The 16,160-nt window shown below is 45.5% G+C and overlaps 1 protein-coding gene across 20 annotated transcripts in view; it reads left to right on the forward strand.

The window, feature by feature from the left end:
- RDX (radixin) overlaps positions 1-7,115 on the forward strand; it is a 157,113-nt gene extending 149,998 nt beyond the window's left edge. For all 20 annotated transcript variants that reach the window (XM_072729851.1, XM_072729864.1, XM_072729852.1 and 17 more), the window contains 2 exons: positions 3,607-3,689; positions 6,473-7,115. In XM_072729851.1, the coding sequence (XP_072585952.1) occupies positions 3,607-3,673 (67 nt within the window). In that variant the 3' untranslated portion in view covers positions 3,674-3,689; positions 6,473-7,115. The remainder of the gene's footprint in view (positions 1-3,606; positions 3,690-6,472) is intronic.
- Positions 7,116-16,160: the final 9,045 nt, after the last annotated feature.

The following is a 16,160-nucleotide window of genomic DNA, read 5'->3' on the forward strand; positions in this document are numbered from 1 at the left end:
TATTTTTACACTTGAGTCTTTAGTCCAGCTAGAAGTAACTTTGGGTATGGTATAAAGTGTGGGTCCATTTTTTTCTAGCTGGATAACCAGTTGTGTAATACTTTATTTGACAATCCATCCCTCTCCTACTGAGGCAGATGCCCAACTGCTGAGCCACCTGGGCTGCCCTGTTCCAAAGGTCTTAATAATAGCCTTAGCTAGTAACATGTCTTAATATCTGGCAGAGCTTTATTTTTTCTCCACCTTGTTTTAATAATAAATTCCTGACTAGTGGGCAGCCCGGGTGGCCCAGCGGTTTAGCACCGCCTTCAGCCCAGGGCCTGATCCTGGAGACCCGGGATAGAGTCCCACGTCGGGCTCCCTGCATGGAGCCTGCTTCTCCCTTTGCCTGTGTCTCTCATGAATAAATAAATAAATAAATCTTAAAAAAAAATCCTGACTAGTTTTTGGGCCTTTGTTCTACTACATAAATTTTATTGTATTTTAAGTAGTCTCTACATGCTGCCTGGGATACGAACTCACAACCCTGAGATCAAGAATCGCATGCCCTACCTAGCCAGACCCCCCTTCTACAACACACATTTTAGAAATCATCTTTTTTTTTCTTATTTCTTATTTATATTTATATAATATAATTTTATTTCTTATTTATATTTTTCTTTATTTCTTATTTATCTCAGAGAGAGAGAGGGTGCACAAGAGTGGGGTGGGTCAAAGGGAGAGGCAGACTCACCTGCTGAGCAGGGCTTGACCCTGGGATCACGACCTGAGCCAAAGGCAGACACTTACCGACTGAGCCACCCCAGGGCCCCAGAAATCATTTAAATTGGGGGCACCGGGGTGGCATAGTCGGTTAAACATCCAACTCTTGGTTTCAGCTCACGCAGGTCCTGACCTCAGGGTTGTGAGATGCAGCCCCAGGTTGGGCTCTGTGTGAGCCCAGACTCTGTTTAAGACTCTCTCCTCCTTCTGCCACTCCCCACTGCACCACTCTCTCTTTAAAATAAATAAATCTTTTTTAAAAAGATCAGTAAAATTGTATGGGAAAAAAACTTCTGTTTGGAAATGGATTAATAGTAATTGATATTAATTAGATTCATTTGGGAAGAGAATACATCTGCACGATATTAAATATCCCTAATTAGGAAGACGTAATAGTTTTCCATTTATTGAGGTTTTCCGTAATGCCTTTCAGCGAAGTGTAAATTTTTGCATTAAGATCCTCTGTGCCTTTTGTTGGATTTACTATTAAGCATCTTCATTTTTATTATCTTCTAAGAGTTACATTTTAAAACTACTTGTGGCTGGCCTATCGAAATGAAACTGATTTTTGTTTGCTGACTCTATATTCAGGAGCCTTGCTTATTCTTGTTTCTAATAATGACAGTTCTCAAAAAAAAAGAAAAAAAAAATCTGGCTTCTCAAGCCATATAACCTTTCTTTCTTTGAGCTGACTTGACTGAAATTTTCAGTACAGTGTTGGGCGTAAGTGACATCTCATTTCTGATTTAAGAGGAATGCTTCTAACATTCCTAATGTTTGCCACTCCATGTTTGCTCTAGGTTTTTGTTTCATGCCCTTTATTGGGTTGATAAAAGTTCCTTTTATATACACATGCCTATTTTGCTATAGTTTCTTTTTAAATAAAGATAAGGTTTAAAAATTTATCAAGTGCAATTTCTGTGTATATCGAGATAATATGTTCATATGCTTTAAAAAAGGTTTTTTTAAACATACTGAATTAGATAGATTTTCTAGTGTTTTTACGTTTGTGTTCCTGGGGTAGCTTGATCTATCTTGTAAGTCCTAACCTGTGACGGCGCTCTACAGATCCTGAATATCCTGCCCCTCCATAGTTAGGGACCCCCTTCCGCCCCCTCATGGGTTGCTAGCTTCAACCAAGTTATTTTAATCTCATGGTGCCACCTGGCGGCAAACTTTGAAATTTCTGACTTGATATCTTCCTGTTTCTTTTAGGGAAATAGATGCATATAGTTTCTTCTGTTAATACTGACACCCGTCATTTAATTCCGTTTTCTTCCTTGTCCCGTATATTTATCACATTTACTCCCCCCTCCTCCTTTTCATTTGCTTTCCCAAACTTCTTCAGTGTACTCGTGTGAGTCATTCTTTTTTTCCTTCCTTAGTTTTCTTCTTTTCCTTCCTGTTTTTCCTTTCGTTCCTTTATGAGTGTCAGTCGTATCTCAATTATGGTTAATCATGGTAAAAGTAATGCTTATGACTAAGGGGAAAAATATAGCACATTTTAAAAAAATAAAACCTGATACAATAAAGTTCCAGCTCTCAAATTTCAAGTACTACTTAGTCATCTAGTTAATTCTGCCCAGTTTAACATCAAGCTCAAGTATTACAAGAAAAATCTAAAAAATGTTTAAAAACTGTTAATCAGTTTCATTGTTTCTGTGTTCCTTTATTACTAGCTTTGACAAATTTGGGGTTTCTACTGTATTTTACTACAAAGCCTTGGTTTTTCATTATGGGTTAAAGTGCCTGGAATCTGCACTACTATTGATCCCTGTGGGAAACAGCCCAGCGCAGATGCCCTTCTGGCACATAACTGATCTATAAGAGCCGACCACTAACAACATCTCCAACTGCTTGAGCCACAGCGTAGAAAGTACCGTAGGCACAATTGTGCCCAGAGAACTTGCGCGTGGATAAGCTTGGCTGGCCTGGTGGTTTCTTTGTAGAGTTCATTGCAAGCTCGTTTTTAGTGTCTATGAGGGCTATTCCTGAGAATGGCAGGAGGGTCAGCTGAAGAAGACAGACCAGAGACAGTGGGGCTGAAACTGGTCTCTCTGACCACCACTGGGCCACAGGGCTGTGAGAGAGATCCTTTGCCTTAGCCCACCCCAGTCTTTTAGCAGGTAGGTGTAGCCTCTTGAAAGTTCACTTAATCACAGACATCACTGGGGCGCCTGGGTAGCTCACACAGTTAAGCAACTAACTCTTGGTTTTGTCTCAGGTCGTGATCTCAGGGTCATGAGATCAAGCCCCACATAGGGCTCTGTGCTCAGCATGGAGTCTGCTTGGGACTTTCCCCTTCCCCCCCTCCTCTCTTTCTCTCTCAAATAAATAAATAAATCATAAAAAAAAAAAAAAAGGATAGCCACTATTGATTTCAAAGGAGGCACCACCAAGTATTTGGGGCCTGTAAATGGTTGGTGCCCAAAGGACATTTTAGTAGTGCCTAGATTAATCACAAGAGAACCTTAAATATAAAATCTGATCAGCATGATTCTAATGCTTAAAAATCTTTGGTGTGTATGACTTTGAGATCCATCATTCTTCCTGTGAAAGCGATTGGTTTGTGTGGAGTGGCTACAACCATTAGAATTCGAGTATCCATATTAAAAGGAAGTGGTCAAGGTATTCTTGTTTCCACATTGTAATAGTGAAGATTCAAGACTGGATTGAAAAGACAAACAGTTAATACTTAAGGGAGAAGATTGCTTTGGCACTTTGCCCTGCAGGCTCTCCCGGATCCAGAGTGACCAGAGTGCTCCTGTTGTTCTGTGCTGTTTTCACTTCCTTCTGTGTTCTTTTGCTAAGTGCTTCCTAACCCCTTCATGTCTCTTTTGAAAGGTGGGGACCCAAACTGTATGCCTTGTTCCAGATGCGCTCTTGCCAAAGCAGTATAAAGCAAATGTAACAGTTACCCTCACTAGGTAAGTACCACTGGTGGCCACGGCCGCCCACCTGTCCCTGATACCTGCCACCTCTCCCCTGCCGGGTAGAACCCAAATCTGTGCGTCCACTGCCCAGAGCCTTTATTCTAGCTGCATGAATCCCCAGTCAGAGGAGCCCACCCACAGCAAGCCCTCCCATTACAACATCTAGCTCCACCCCCTTCCCGGTTCTTTCTCTGTTTACCTCTCGTGGGCTTTCTGCTAATCAAGAACATCTTCCTCCAATTTAATAATTTTGACATCAGATAAATGAGATTTTATCTGTAATCCATGTGAACGGATGGGACATGCTACTTTAGACTGTTCTTTTTTGTGATGTGGAGTATTATAGGGCAAGTTCACACAGATAACACTGCTGCTGGGAGGCTTTTTCTTATCTAAAAAAAAAAAAATTCAGGGCAGCCTGGGTGGCTCAGTGGTTTAGCGCTGCCTTCAGCCCAAGGCGTGATCCTGGAGACCCGGGATCCCACATCAGATTCCCTGCATGGAGCCTGCTTCTTCCTCTGCCTATGTCTCTGCCTCTTTCTGTCTCTCATGAATAAATAAATAAAATCTTTAAAAAATGAAATAAAATAAAAAATTCAGATGTACTTAAAAATGAAGATTATACATTTATATATATTTATACATATACATATGTATATACATATATGTATATACATTTATGTATATACATATATATATATACATTATATATAATGTATATGTATATACACATTATATATATAAATGTATATATACATGTATATATGTATATATATACATTATATATAAAACATATATACATTTTATGTATAAATATATACATTTATATATATATATATAAATAAAGCTAGAATTGGCTCATTAAGCCAGATTAGTGTTATGCATTGATCTCAATTTGGAAATATTTTAAAATCATTGACCACTATTACCTTGAAGCAGCCTGTTTTAAAATTCTCTAATTTCTTTAGCAGAGACTGTTCTGACTCATCCCATTTATAAATAAAACCATGGCAGTAAAGTTTACCTTGTCCATCTTGAATGATACATTTGAGTTCCCCAAAATTGCTGATTAATCCCCCTCAAGTTCTATAAACCCATCTCTAGCTGTATGAGAATATTGAGGTAATACTTTAAGGTGTAGAATGAATGTCTCTAATAACTATATTATCTTTTAGATTTTTTTAAGTGACATAAAAAAGGATCATATATGTTCAGCCCAGGGTAGGGATTTTTAGAAATAATTTGCTTCTTTAGCCTTGAATTTTGGATTTCCTTGAAATGAGTTTCATATCCTGTGAGCGTCTCTAACATTCTGTGACATCACCAAAATATTACCACTGTGTCAGAGTCCATGTGAAAGGGCTGGTGACACATCTGTCATTGTTCTGAAAGTGGTGTGGCTGACTGTAAAATGGGAGAATCTAATTATTCTTATTCCTGGGATCTCAGCTGGAATCCTTACTTCAGACATGTTCTTAACATTCTTTACATAGCTACAAACAATACTCTTTTTAGCTACTTGCCTTTACACCATTTCTTCCAATGCAGGACTTGACATAACTCTTTCTATTTTGTTTGCTGATGGGTAAAAGCCCCCGCACTGAAATGTATCTGATGTTTTGTAATTTTTTCCTCATTGGTTGTCATTTGTTAATGTTTTTGCTTTTTAGAGTGAACTCTTTCAATGAGTTTAACTCTGTGCTCTTGTCATCAGAAGTAGGAAAAGAAAGTTTCTGCATGACTCACCAGAAAAGTCAAGATCAAATGACAGAGATTTTTGAATTATCCAGAGATGAATTGATAAAAGGATCCAAGGAGTTGGCAGTGGCCACATACTTCAGCTTGAAATGTCACATAGCTGGCAGCCTTGGAAGAGCCGATGGGGGCCCCCCTATGGCTGATTACAATGCTATTGACCCAAGAGGAAGGACAGGGACTTCCAAATGGTTTTTCTGGTCCTCCTCCCACCATCCTTAGGATTTCTCGGGCAGAAGTCTCATCCAGTCTTCCTTGTGGCTCACCTATAGGATTATGGTGATGAGGAATTAGAGGGACATCCATAACCATGGACAAGTGAGAGCTGGCTGGTTTCTGCAGGGATAGAGGCCCTACAGCCTCACATTCCAGGGACACAAATTGCCCATCATCCCCAAAGGCCTCTGATGGTTTGGGGTATTCAGACTCCCAGGACTCTGGCTCTCATCCTTGAGGCCCTGTCTTTCCCTGAGGTGCCGGATCGATTTGAGCCCAGGACACTGGGTTAGAACAGATATGAAGACCCTCCCACTGGACCCTCAAATGGGAAGTGGCCCGGGGTGGGGAAGGCAGTGCTGCTGTAGGTGAGGTGAGCTCACCCCTCAGGCACACCTGCCTGCCAGGCTGCTCAGCTGGCTCTCATGATGCCTGTCACAAAGGTTTAGGGAACTGTGATATGAAAGGGAGTGTGTTTCTGCCACGGTCCCAGATCCACCTCACAATTCTGGATCTGATTGTTGCCAGGTCCTCTGTTAGATCCACTGTGGGATCATGACAGTGGCTGGGCTGAGGTCCGAGTGGAGGCTGGGCAGCCCCTCTGCTGTGGTACAGCCTGTATTCCCTGAGTGTCCTGAGCGCTCCGGCCCCACTTCATGAGTCAGCAGTGCACTCCACCGTGCATGGTTCTGCGTTACCTGTGAAATGTGGGAAGATGTCTGGGGCCCTCTTTAGCCAGTAGGATCATATTTCAGTTTAATCGTCTTCCTTCTTGCCTCACGCTCCTGTCCGCTGTCTTCATGCAGGTCCCTGGCGTCTGATACACAGCAAGCTGTAGGATGAGGACATGCCAAGACATGCCTGCCATCCCGAATGTGTACATTCCCCCAAATCTGGACTCTTAGCCGGAACCAGATGGACGAGCATCACTTCCACCTGGGCTCTGGCTGATGGTTCTCTTCACGTCTCAGTTTCCTGTTGGTTTTCCCTCTTTTGCTGTTCTGTCTCTCTCTCCAACCTCCCCCTCCCCCCATGGCCTCTCCTGGGGACAGACCTTAGGAAGGTGGGCTGGGATTGGGACTTGCCCCGCTGCACCTGCAGCCCCAGGCCTGCGCCCACTGCAACCTGTCCCAAGGCACTGCCCTCTACAGAGATGCCTGAGGGCATTCGCTTCTGAGAACCCACTTTTTTTCTGCATGACTAGCTTGTAAAGAAGGAGGGATACATGGAGACAATTTCCAAGAATTGCCCACTTTTTCAGAAAATGTATGTGACCTAGTTTTGGCTTTGAACTGAGAGCAAACTTAGTGGCGTACAGGTCTGTTTACTTGTGCACATGTGTGGAATCTGGAGAACTCAGTGCAACATTCCCTTTCCTGTCTGGGCTGCTTGTATAATTGTACATAAATGTAGCAATAAATACATTCTAATAAATACATTCTAACATCAGCCAGGGGGGCATTCCTTTCCTCCTGCCCCTGCATCCTCCTATCTGGTTCTCATCCTCTGATTTCACAGAGCATTAGTTTGGAGTTGGCCAGTGTTTGGAGAAGGAAGCTTGGGGAGTATGGTGGTGGAGCTGGGATGTGAAGCAGCATTATTAATTCACTAAGTGGCACTCTTCCTGGTGCTCTGGGGTGGCTCGAATGTCCAAGGCCTGGACCTCTGAGGATCGGGTGGCAGCTTGCGTGGTGAGCGGCTTTAACAGTCCCTCCAAGAATGTGCTGCTCTACAGTCAGAAGGCAGACACCTGTAAGCACAGAGTTACCTCATAAAGATTTTCAGAAAAAACATGCAAAATATGCCACGATTTGCACTTTGTCCATCTGTCTCTGATAGTTTTCTTTCTTTCTTTTTTTTTTTTTTTTTTTGATGTTTTTCAAGGACACTAGCCAAGTTTTAGAAAGTGTCCTCTTAAAGGGGACACGTAAGTAAATAACCTGTTTATCTTGCAGAGATAATGCTGTTTGTCAGATCAAGGAGGATTTGCTCCCACACTGGTCTCATAATTTATTTGAAATCTTTGGTTATCAGGCATTTTTACAACTTAAAAGAGAAATCACATACATTGCTATGGTTTCTCATCAGATTGCTGTTTCTCAGGCTCCTCCTTGATTTCTAAGTGGAAATCCACGTAAAATGAATACGTAAGAATGTAACATCTTCAGCCCCTGGGGCGCAGTGGAAGCTGCGTGTCCTGGGCCAGCATGTGGAAAACCACTTGTCATGTTAGAACTACATGGACTGAGTGCCTGAGGAAATCACGAGGTGGAGCCCTCTGAGCCCCTGATCAGATAACCATCCGGACGGTCGTGCCAGGCTGTCTTTCACCTTTCCATGGACCCTGCGGCTCGGGATCCCTGGGTGAAGAGGGCACAGTGAGGGTACCCCCGTGGGAGAACTCGGCACAGACCTCGTCTACACACAGACACAGTGTAGCCACGACAGGTGATGGGGGTGGGTGTTAAAAAGATATGTGACAAATGATCAGTTGCCTCTGGTGAGAGTGTGACAACACATAAGCCTCGTTAGAATGTGGTGTAGTCACGAGTTCCTCATCCTTTGATGGAGCTATGGAGGCTGGGGATCCCCCCACCCCCTCTGCCCCGAGGTCTCAGGTCTGGGCGGGCAGGCTCTGCCTCTGCTGGGGGGTCAGGGCCTGGCTGCATTCCTCCAGCCTCCTATGCCCCATTCATCTGCCAGAAAATGAGCTGTTTGCACTGTATAATTTCTGAGATCCTTTCTGTTCCCTGAGGCTCTCCTCCCGCCAGGGAAGGGAGGCATACCTCTACTGCTCCAGGGCCAGGTCGTGGGGAGGGTGAAAAACGGGCAATGGAGAGGCAGGAGAGAGGAAGGTGACACACTTTCAGATGCTAACAAGCTCAGTGAGGTGACTCCAAGTCAAGCCCCCTGGCAAACCACTTCCAAGGAGCCACGGGACTGGCTCTCACGTCAGGCCCGGGCATCCCACAGGCTGGGTTTCTTCTCAGGCTCTTTTGCAGAGGGCAGGAGATGGCAGCTGACACCTGCCATTGGACCAGACCGGTGGGAAGGGGAAAGCTCAGACCAAGAAGCCACTTTCTGGCGGGGGACACGGCCCACACCCCCCAGAGAGGATGGTGCCATGAAGTGCTCCTCTTGGGCCTTGGCAAGTGCTGGACTTGGTCGGTCCTCACAGGGGGGTAGCAACCCAAAGGGAGAAAAGCTGGCCACTTCAGTCACCAATCGTCCACAACACGATGAGTTGAGGCACAGGCTGGTGGGGGCCGCCTCCCTCCCTCGCATCGGGCACCACACTCCTGCGCTCGGTGCCCGCCTCCCGTTCAGGCAGGTGGGATGAGCTGCTTGACTGGTGGGTTTGGAGCCCAGCGAGGGGGGCTCCCAGGGCTCGCCTCCCCTCCCCGCGGTGGGAGCTGGCTCTCTGCAGGGAGCTCAGCTGCCTCTGCGCCTCTGGCCCTCGTTTCCAAGGCAGGCCGGTACCCGCGTGAGGGCGAAGCGTGTCCAGCGGTGGCCCAGCAGCCACCGCCCAAGCCCGCGCTCTGCAGCACCAGCTGCATCTGTGAGAAAGGGGACCTGCCGGCCTCCAGCTGCTGATTCTCTCACTTTCATTTTCCACGAATTACAGCCCTTTTCACTTTATCATGCATCCTGATCACCTGGAGGATTTGTTAGAACACAGATGCTGGGCTCTGCTCCCCGAGTTTCTGCTCCCCGGGTAGGCGGGTAGGTGGGTAGGCGTGGGGATGGAGAGTTTGCGTCTCTAGTACATCCCCAGGTACACAGCCCAGCTGTGCCTGGCTGTGGGCGGGGGGGGGGGGGGGGGCTGTATATAGAGACAGAGCACTGGGCTGGGAGAAAGCTCTGTTAAGGGCCCCCTCCATCTCCGGGACCGAATGTTCTCCTGGCCTCTGAGTCAGCGGGGCGTCCTTGACTAAACCGGAGCCAACAAACCTTCTCTGGTCACTGTGAGTAACTCCAAAAATCAATATCCTCTTTTCGCCCGCGGCCTTGGGGAGGAACAAATGGTTATAAATTACACTCATTTCTGTTCTAAGTAGAACATGCGATGAATCAATGCCAGCCATAAATCAGCCCCGAAATGCCAGGGTGGAAACAGCATCTGGGAGCCTCTTGCAGCTCTCCTTTGATAAAAGCGTGTAGGGCTCTGTGCAGAGGCACTTACGGGCCCGCAGTAATGACGAAGCTCGTTCATTTGGAGAACTTTCCCTGAGCTGTGACACCCCCCGCATTAGCATATCAGTGGACAGTCTGAAGAGCCTTCAAAAAACTGCATGTACCAGTGGGATGAACGCAGGACCAGAAAGAAAACATTTGTCCCCCAAAGTCTCGCTGGCTTTTCTCAGCCACTAGGCCCCCCCACCCCTTCAGGTAAGTGCTCTCTCGGACCCCGCCGGGGGAGAGAGGCTTTCACCCTTCGCTACTCCCGGGGATGCGCTCATTCAGCATGTCTTCTTTAGGGGCTGGCTTCTCCCACTTAAAAACTCAGAGTTCTTAAAAATCACTGTCCGCCATCTGCCCTGCTGACTTGGGCCCTGTCCAGCCTGGTCCTGCCCTGGCCCACCCCTGCCCCCACCCCACCCCTCCCATCACCCCTTTCCGTGGGTGCGGCTGGGCCAGGCCCCTGCACGGACCCCGGCAGCGCCCACACCTCCAAGGCTCATCCTGGTTCTGGTGTCTTTGGGCCGTTTTGTTCCCCATAATTCCGCGGGGACCCATCGGCCCTGTCCCCACACAGAACACGCGGTCCTTCAGGCGCCACCACAGGGGGCAGGACCTGGGGGCCCAGGAGTGACACCCGTCTCTGCTCGCCTTTCCCCGGTCAGAAGTAGTGCCACCTCCCCACGGCCGGGCCGGGCCGCTCACCCTGGCCGCTGGCCGCGTCTGTCCGCAGCAGCAGTCCTCGGCCTCGACGGGCTCTCACCCAGGGGTGTCTGCGCACCCCCTGCCCCGGGGCACTGACTGCGTGAGGACATGCGGGTGTGTGAGGCCCTGGCACCTAGGGGCGGGGGCCCATGGCAGGACGCCCCCCGGGAAGTGTCCGGGGGCCCGATGGGGACCCTGCCCGGGGCGGCCCTTGTGCCAGGGCTCGCGTCCCCTCCCCGAGACCGCCACCCCGTGCGGCCGCGGCCCCAGGACTATGGGCAGGCTGGCCTGCGGGGCCCAGGGACACAGAAGGAATGACAGGCAGAAGCGAGCAGGTGGTGGAGGGGTGGCGGGAGCAGGGGCCCGAGCTGGCCTGGACCCTCCTCCCCGGCCCTCGGGCGAGGCCTGGTGCCTCACCTCGCCTTTGGCGCCCTCACGCTCCCGGGCGGGGGCTAGCCCGAGGTGCGCCACCAGCCTTAGCAAGCGCAGGACCCCTCTCGGCCGGGTGCTCCCAGCCAGCTGGACCTACCGACTGAAATGAGCCTCCCTCGAAGTCCAACTCCACCATTTTCTCCTGTGTGACTTGGGGCAGCTGCTTTCACCTCTCTGGACTGAAGTCTATGCACCTGTAAAGGAATGGATTGATTTTTATCACCCATATTTTTCTCCCCAGATGAAGTCTGTAGCTGCTCAGAAACCCGTTTTTGGTTCCTTTTGGCTTAAATGAACTGAGCGCTGGTGGTTGTGTACTGTTCCCTGGGGGCTGCCTGCTCTCCTCGCCCTGGGCAGCTTGTTCTAGAAAGTACCCCAGGTAGAGCAGAAGAGACCTGGTCTGAGCTCTGACGAATGCCTGCGCCCGGCAATGAGGAAGAAGGTTCCCTGAGAGCATACCCGCTCTGACTTACTCCGTCCACAGCATGTAGGACCATCGCTGTGTGCGGGGCCAGGGAGGGTGCAAGTGACAAGTGGACTGGACGCTGCAGCCCGTCCTCCAGGGGAGCTGCTTACCCCGCGAGCCTCAGGGCTGTGTCTCATCCCACCGTCTGTCCTCGCTCCGGCTCTGGCCTCGTCCTGAGGCAGCCAGGAGGTCGAGGGGTGCTTTGAGAGGGACAAGGAGAGGCCCAGGGTATATGGAGGGTCATGAGACCGGTGGCTTATACCCAAATCATCAAGAGTTGACTGTGGGGTATGTCCTGAGTCTGCATCTAGGATGACTAACATCTGAGGGTACAAGCTGCCTTTTTCTCCGGGTGGCCGCCATGGGTGGCGGAGCTGATGACCTCCCTGTGCCCTACTATCTACCACCTTGATGTGTGTGGCCCCCAGGCCCTGGATGCCTCCCTTTCCTTGCTCTGTTGGGGGATGTTGCTGAGCTCTGGGTAGCATAGTCCAGGTCCTGATGGGGCCCATTGTCCTCTCTGGGGATACCCTTCTGATTCATACGTCAGACACTAGGGTATGGAGCCATGGCCCCCTTCCTCGACAAGCCCTGAGGCTCTCCCACCCAGTCTCCTCTGGGCCTTCTGCTTCTTGCCCACGCACTCACCGTTGCCTCCTGCCGGGATGAGGTAGCAGGGGGTCCTGAGGAGCTGCTGGCTGTGAAGTAGCTCATGGCCTGAAAGCAGAGTTAGGACCCACAGCCCTGAGCCCCAGAGTGCGTGCAGGTGTGCGTAGCCCGGAGCCTGGCTACCACCTCAGCTGTGCTCACTCAGCCAGATCTAGACACATTTTAAGGTAATGCCTGGAATGTGGCAACAGGAAATTTGTCCGTTGGTTCATCATGTCTGTACTGAGCTTCAAATAGATCAAGTCTCTGCCTTAATGGAGTCTACATTCCGGTACAGGGAGATGAACAGTGAACAAACTGCACGTTTAGTCAGACGGTGAGAATTAGTCTGGAGAATGGGGCAGGTCACAGGGAATGCAATTTTTAGAACACCTATTATTGAAACAGAGTTGACCTACAATTTTCTATTCATTTCTAGTGTATAACAGAGAGACTCCACAGTTCTAGACATTATGCAGTGCTCAACAGCATAAGCACTGTATGCCATCGGTCACTATAAAGCACTGTTAGGGTATTGCTGACTGTATTCCGAAGGCAGTCCTTTATATCACTGTGACTAATTTATTTTATAACTGGAAGTATGTACCTCTTAATCCCCTTCACCTATTTGCTGGTCCCACCATAAAACCCCCAACCTGGCAATCATGGTCTGTTCTGTGTTTATTTGTGTTGGTTTGTTATTTAGATCCCACATATCCCCAGATTCTCAACAAAGGCAAGAATTTCGCCCTCTTTATGGCTGAGCAATGTTCCATGGTATATATCCCAATGCTTCTTAACCATCTATTGATAGTCACAGGTTGCTTCCCTAATTGGCTAAGGTAAATAATGATGCAATAAACATATAGGATGTACATGATTTTTGAATTAGTGTTTTTGTTATATTTGGTAAATACACAGTAGTAAAATTGCTGGATGGCATGAGATTTCTACTTTTAATTTTTGGAGGAACCTCCATACTGCTTTCCATGGTGTCTCCACCACTTGATGTTCTTATCCACTGTGCAAGAGGATTCCATTTTTTCCACAATCTGACCAACACTTGTTAATTTCACATTTTTGATACCAACCATTCTCATGGGGGGCACAAGGGGAAAAGTGATGTCAAGTACTTTTCAATTCCATTTCTCTAATGATTAGTGATGTTGAGGATCCTTTCAAGTGCCTGTTGGCCATCTGCATGTCTTCTTTAGAAAAATGTCAATTCGGGTCCTCTGCCTGATTTTCCATTGGATCATTAATGGCTGGCTGGTTGGTATTGAATCATATCAGTTCTTGATAGATATTTTGGATATTAGGCCCTCATGGGATCTATCATTTGTATCTCCCATTCAGTAGGTTGCCTTTTCATTCAGTTGGTTTCCTTCAATGTGCAAAAGCTTTTCATTTTGGTATAGTCCCTATCATTTATTTTTGCTTCAGTGTTCTTTAATTTTTATTTTGCCTGAGGAGGCATGTCTAGGAAAATGTTCCTGGGCTGACATCCAAGAGATCACTGCCTATGCCTTCTAGAAGTTTTATGGTTTCAGGTCTGACATTTAGGTCTTTAATCCATGGTGGATTTATTGTTGTGCCTGGTGTCAGATGTTTTCTTCTTTTGCAGGTAGCCCAACTCCATTTATTGAAGAGCCTGTCTTTCCCAGTTGTATGTCCTCACCTGCTTTGTCATAGATTGACCATGAGTGTGGGTTTATTTTCGGGCTGCGGTTCTGTTCCATTGACATATGCATCTTTTTGTGCTAATACCATACTGTTTTGACTCTGTTAGCTTTGCAGTAAACCTTGAAATCTGAGACTGTGACACGTCCAGCTTTGTTCTTTCTCCAGGTTGCTTTGGCTCTTTGGGGTCTCTTGCAGTTCCACAGACATTTTAGGATTGCTTATTTTGTAAGGAATGCTAATGGTATTTTGATACAGATGACTTGGAATCTGTAGGTTGCTTTTGGTAGGATGGACTTTGAACAATATTGGTCCTTTCCACGAGCATGGAATAGCTTTCCATTTGATAGTGTCTTCTTCGGTTTCCTTCCTGTGTGTTTTGTAGATTTCTGAGCACAGGTCTTGCACCTCCTTGGTCGAGTTAATGCCTAGGTATTTTGTTCTCTTTGATGCGATGGACCTGGAATCGTTTCCTTCATTTGTCTTTCTTCTACTCGGTGATTAGTGTATAGAAACCCAAGAGATTTCTGTGTGTGAATCCTGCATCCTACCATTTTCTTGAATTCACATCATCTAATGGTTCTTTTGGAGGAGTCCTTAGAGTTTTCTAGGTATAGTATCATGTCATTTGCAAGGGACAGTTCTACTTCTTCCTCAGCAATCTGCGTGCCTTTTATTTCTTCTCTTTGTGGGATTGCTGTGGCTAGGACTTGCAATACTATCTTGGATCAAAGTGGTGAAAGTGAACATTGTCTTCTCAATTTTGGTATTGGGTATGGAACACGTGGCTTTTATTAAACTGAGGTATGTTCCTTCAAAACCCACTTTTTTTGAGTTTTCATGATCAACTCATATGGAGTGTTGACATTGCTTTCTTGCATCGATTGAGATATTCACCTTTTCATTATCCTTCATTTTAATAAAATGTGGTATATTGTTTATTTTCTAATATCATCCTTGTATTTCTTGGAATAAATATGAATTGCTTATGTTGAATGATTATTTTAATATATTTCTGAATGTAGTTTGCTACTATTTTGTGGTTCATGTATGTTTATCTGGCTTATTTGCCTGTAGTTTCTTTTATTGTAATGACTGTGGTTTTGGTCTTGGGTAATTTTTTTAAAGGATGTGTTTGGGATCCTTGTAAAAAAAATTGTTTGGAATAACCTGAGAATAGAAAATAATGCTGCTTGAATTTTTCATTGCATTTGCTTTTTAACCCATAGGTCCCTGGACTTTTATTTGTTGAGTTTTTTGATCACCTGTTCAGTTTCATTACTAATTTTTCTGTTCATATTTTCCATTTTTTGAAGATTTTATTTTTGTAATTTGTTTCCTTTTTGTTACTGAATATCTTAGCATATTTTTTTAAGTAGTCTCTTCTAATGGTTTCTGTTTCTGTGGTGTCAAATATTACTTTTGCTCTTTCATTTCTGAATTTATTGATTTTGATACTTTTTCTTCAAGAATCTGGCTTAAAGTTTATCAATTTATTTACCTTTTTGAATAACCAGCTTTGGTTTCATTGATTTTTTTTCCTCCCTTTTGTTTCTTTAATATCTCCTTTCATTTATTTCAACTTTGATCTTTATTATTTTAGTTTTTCTACTAATGTTATGATTTACTCTTTTTCTAGTTCATTTAGTTGTAATACTAATTTTTTGTGATTTTTGTTTCTTGATGTGTACTTGTATTGCTTTAAATTTCTCTCTTAGAACTTTTGATGTGAAAAAAAGAACTTTTGATGTGAATGCATAATTTTGGACCATTGCGTTTTCATTTTCATTTTTTTTAATTTGTTTTTATGTGTTTTTGATTTCCTGATGAATTTTTGGTTGTCCTATTGGTTGGTTAATAGCTTGTTATTTGCCTTTGACATGCTTGGGTTTTTTTTTTTTTTTTCCATTGGATATTCTTTCCTTCTTCAATGAAGATTAATTGACCATATGATTTTGCGTTTATTTCTGGGTTTTCTCCTCTGTTCCATTGACCTCATGGGCCTCTTTTAGTGCCAGTATCATATTGTTTCGATTACACAGCTTTGTAATATTACTGGAAGTCTGGAATTGTGATACTTCCAGCTCCGTTATTCTTTTTCAAAATTACTTTGGCCATTTGGAGTCTTTTTCAGTTCCATATAAATTTTAGGATTGTGAGTTCTACTTCTATGAAAAAAGCTTATTGGTATTTTCTTAGGGATTACATTAAACATGTACATTGCTTTGGGTAGTATAGACATTTTAACAATACTTGTTATTCCAAGCCATGAGCATGAAATGTCTTTTCATTTGTTTGTGTCATCTTCAATTTCCTTCATCAGTGTTTATAGTTTTCAGAATAGGTCTTTTACCTCCTTGGCTTAGTCCTAGATATTTTATTAT

Source organism: Vulpes vulpes, chromosome 12 (assembly GCF_048418805.1).
Source record: "Vulpes vulpes isolate BD-2025 chromosome 12, VulVul3, whole genome shotgun sequence".
Classification (NCBI taxonomy): Eukaryota; Metazoa; Chordata; class Mammalia; order Carnivora; family Canidae; genus Vulpes; species Vulpes vulpes.